At 49.8% G+C, this 4,257-nt stretch overlaps 1 protein-coding gene across 1 annotated transcript; it reads right to left on the bottom strand.

Moving 5' to 3' along the window:
• Positions 1-48: 48 nt before the first annotated feature.
• LOC127750764 (uncharacterized) lies at positions 49-2,731 on the bottom strand. The gene has a single exon (XM_052273232.1). It carries the CDS (start codon positions 2,662-2,664, stop codon positions 409-411), a length of 2,256 nt encoding a protein of 751 aa, XP_052129192.1. The 5' UTR covers positions 2,665-2,731; the 3' UTR covers positions 49-408.
• Positions 2,732-4,257: the final 1,526 nt, after the last annotated feature.

Genomic DNA, 4,257 nt, shown 5'->3' with positions numbered 1-4,257 from the left:
TTAGGAGTGACTTGTTGTACTTCAGTGGCCATGCGCAATGTGTGCTTGTCTCATTTACCCATGATTGGGGCACTACAGATGTTTCAAATTTTCCATCCTCTCTGGAGAAGTCTACTATACAAAATTTGCCCTGAAAAGGAATTCAAAGTTTTGAGGAACGCAGTAAGAGTAGCAGATGCACCACTTAGTTGCTGCACAGCGCAGATGCAATGGCTGAAATATGGATATTAGTTTGTTTTGCACTCAAATTGTTGTGGGCTCAGAGGGAACAGATCTACGTGACACTACGTGAACAACTAAATTATACTACTGTAAAAGGGCGGGCACCTTACCTACACCCACATGGCATGAATGGATTGGGATGCACATGCACTAAAGGTATTTAATAATACAGCCAAGTAACTTACCTTACTGAAAATTGTGAAGTAGAGGAATACACACATTGGACCCTTGGGAAGGAATAAGAAGGCACTTGTGACTGATGTCCCCGATATTGAACACAAAATTATCAGGGGTGAGATTGGAAACTTTAAAAATGCCCAAGAGGCTCGATTCTAGGGGATAGTCGTACAGGTTCTCAGAAGTCGAGTAAACTCGAACAACGACATGAAATGATGACAGGCCATTATTGACGCATTCTACAATATTTCTGACTAGCCCAATCTGTCCATTTCGGAACGACACACAGTTATCAGGTCTCCGTCTTCTTAGTGTGAAATCTTCACACTCATATTTGCAAAATTGTCGAACAACATTTTCTAGATGTGCTACAGGACCTTCTTCATGTGGCATTTGAAAACCACGGATCTGTTTCTTTCTTCGTTTGACGTGAAGCCTATTTCGTTCGATCACCCTCTTACAGATTTGCTGCAAGGGTAGCGGTGCACTTTTAGCTAGTCTTTTAAGGTGGCGTAGTTCATTCTCAAAAGGATAGGCACTGAAAGACATTAAGTTGCCATACAACTGGACGTCAGAAACCAAGTGCAATAAGTTATGCACGTTATAGGCGACAAATGTTGGGCCAAGAATGGCAGAGCTAAAAGCTACAAAATTTTCAAGATAATTCTGGCAGAGGGGAAGAAAATTATGTATTAAGACATCGTTGCTCATAATGAAGCAGGAGGCATGTAACAACAGGAAACACCTATACAATTGCGGATGCAGGATTCTGGAGAAAATTATAATGCCGAGATACAGCAAAAGAAGACGCCACTCTACAGCTTTATATCTACTCATAAGTGTCAGAGATCGCGATTTACGCTTAAATTCACACGGTAGGAAGCGGGCAACTTCAATCATAAAGGTATCAAATAGATGTCTTTGCAGAGGTGACAGTCTAATATTCAGATTCCCTCTTTCTAGAATAAAGTCAACGAATCTCTTGATAACACCTAATTCAACCAAATGCATCGGGTCTAGTGGGAATGACAACACCAAATCAATGTCAAGGTCCAATAAAGGAGAAATTGCATTATGATGATCAGGGTCATTCTGATTTCTGAAGGAGTCATTAGTCCGAAGCACACCCGAAACAGTCTGAAACACAGTGATGTGACCAATTTTGTAGCCTTCTTGATCACACTTCTCACACCCATTCAGGGCGCTATTCGCCTTACAGCATCGCAAGTACGCTCTGCCAAGAGCATCACATATGAAACATCTCACGGACACTTCGAATCGTCTATTGCCAATAACCACACCGTTCTGAGATAACTCTTGAATATTGTCAATTAGGTCTTGAAGGTAGCGACGAATTGGTGTAGGCTTACCCCTACCGTAGAATATGCCTATGACAACAGGTGCCACGACGTCACCCGCTACGCACCTGGCTAAAATAGGCCAACACTCAGTTCCAGTGCTCTTGAAAATGGACAAGCCGTCGATTCCAAAGTCTATTTCCAGCACACCGCCCTCAACACGAGTTGGATCAATGCCACTAAAAAGAGAATCAAACCCCAGGTGCACATATTGTCCATTGTCAAGTTCCTTGACTTCCAAACGCCTTTTGGAAGTGCGTCTGAGACACTCTGCTGTTTTCGGAAGTTCTGGGTGATCGTCCCTCAAAATTGCAAGAAGTGCTGTGGTTGCCTCGAGCGTTATAGAGTACTGTAAACTCCACTTTGCCAATCGAGTAAGTAATTCACGGTCGTCATCACTGTCATTACCACGATTGTCGTAATCATAATCGTCATCATCACTGTCTGTCATATCGTCATCACTGTCTGGCATATCGTCATCACCGTCTCTGATATTGTCACTATCATCATCATCATCACTATTTCTGCCACTATCGTCACTTTGGCCGTCAATATCAGTATTGTTACCGTCACTAGTGCTACCATTGTTTTCACTCTCCCTATCCATTTCAATGTTTTCATCGCCATTACCACTGGCACCGCTACTGTCGATCATATCACTATCACTGCCGGTAAGCTCCGCGTCACTATTGGAATTGTCATCATCATTGTTGTCCACCGCGTGATTGCCGATTTCGACACCCTCCGGGGCCGCCGCCTCCTGTGCAGCGTCTTGAGGGGGATCGAGAGCCGGCGCAGGGGCTTGGAGGGGAGGGTGTAGCGGAGGCGCTTCATCATTCTCCAAATCCCGACGAGCCAGAGCGTACGCCCTTCCCCGTATGTAAGCGGCTGATAACGGTCTGGCCATCACTGCAAGAGAAACTACAACACGCCGATCAGGGACAGCAGTGAGCGTCAAAGATTTTCGCAACCCTTCAAAATTTTTCACCACCGTTTCCTATTAAATCATGAGTTACCAGACCCGCACCTAGAGCTCAAGACTTCATATGCGCCACTACAAAAACGCCGCTGCACCGACCTCAGCCACAGGGGACTGCCTAAAAACGCGTTGAGTGTTCACTCCTCAATATCACGTCGCACGAGGCACCGGGCGCTCGGGAGGGGCACACGCACGGGGTACAAGACGCGGCGCGTCCTGCAGCGTTGCGCGACGTACCGAGGCGTTAGGGGGGCGGGGAAGAGTCGTCAAGCTGCGATCCAAGAAAATAGAGCCGTGCATAGGCGTCTGTCTGAAAAGCACTACAGCTTTCGGTGCACGGGGCTGGTGTTATATTCACGGGCGCTCCGCGCTTGGGCAAGTGCGCGCTCCCGCCTGTGCGCGGCGGGAGAGGTGGAAGCGGAGAGGCATACGACACTAGCGAGGGGATACGTCAAATCGCACCCGCCCAACCACCCACCTTACCAACTGACCGGGTGGGCGACCCACTAATTTAATTATGGGAAACTAATTTGGGATCGGCAAGCATATTTCATATCTCATTTATCATCTTCGGGCATTACAACACTTATTTAAAGTAATTCATGTGGTGTAGGGAAAGGGCGATTCCCCCCCCCCTCCCCCCGTCGGCCCTAGGGTAGGTAGGCACTTTGTCCTACAAAACCCATGAAAGTAGGCAACCCACAGCAAATCGCCCGCTCCGGGCTTAAAAGACGGACTTAAAACCGCGCCTGTTACGATGGTACAAAGGTACAAGCAGATGAAACTGCGTACCGGGTGTCCAGGCTAAGACATGCCAGTACGTTGGGTAGCCTATGCGCTGGCTGCAGGGGCAGCAGGCGTGGGGCGGGTAGGGGGGGGAGTGGTGGGGGAGCTGCCACTTCCCCGCCACCCGCCCCACGCCTGCTGCCCCTGCAGCCAGCGCATAGGCTACCCAACGTACTGGCATGTCTTAGCCTGGACACCCGGTACGAATTCCGAGAAAGTACCCGACCATGAGAGAAGGGCGCCCTTCTCTCATGACCCGACGCAAAAAGATTTGTTTGCTTTTGGTATGCTTTCTGTGTGCTATCGGTTTGCGGAGGGTCGCGCTCAGTGCGCCAATGGGTCGATCGTCAGGCTCTCTGGCGACGTGTCGCTCCGCGCAACGCTTTGGCATGAGGGGACCGCAAACGGGGTTATGTCCGCGAGCTAGACAGAAGCTGGATCTCGCTCCTCCGTGGGGTAGCGTAGAAGACCACAGCTTTCCTTGCACCCATTGCACGGGCGAGATGGACGGGGAGCCCCGCGCGGGCGGCCCCGGCGCCTGGCGCGGCGCTTTTCGACTCCCCCCTTCGGTTTGCCTGGAGAGCCCCAGGGTCGTCGGGGTATTTTCCTTCCCAGGAAACCCCGGCCGCGTGCTGGCGCTAATCCCGAGACCGGCGCACTTGCAAGTAGAAAAGAGGGACGATGGGGTGGCCCCGGGACCCCCAGAGTACCTGACGGCGTCGCTGCACTGCACAC

Source organism: Frankliniella occidentalis, unplaced genomic scaffold, assembly GCF_000697945.3.
Source record: "Frankliniella occidentalis isolate FOCC.00 unplaced genomic scaffold, Focc_3.1 Scaffold255, whole genome shotgun sequence".
Taxonomy (NCBI): domain Eukaryota; kingdom Metazoa; phylum Arthropoda; class Insecta; order Thysanoptera; family Thripidae; genus Frankliniella; species Frankliniella occidentalis.
This window is presented reverse-complemented; position numbering and strand designations above follow the sequence as displayed.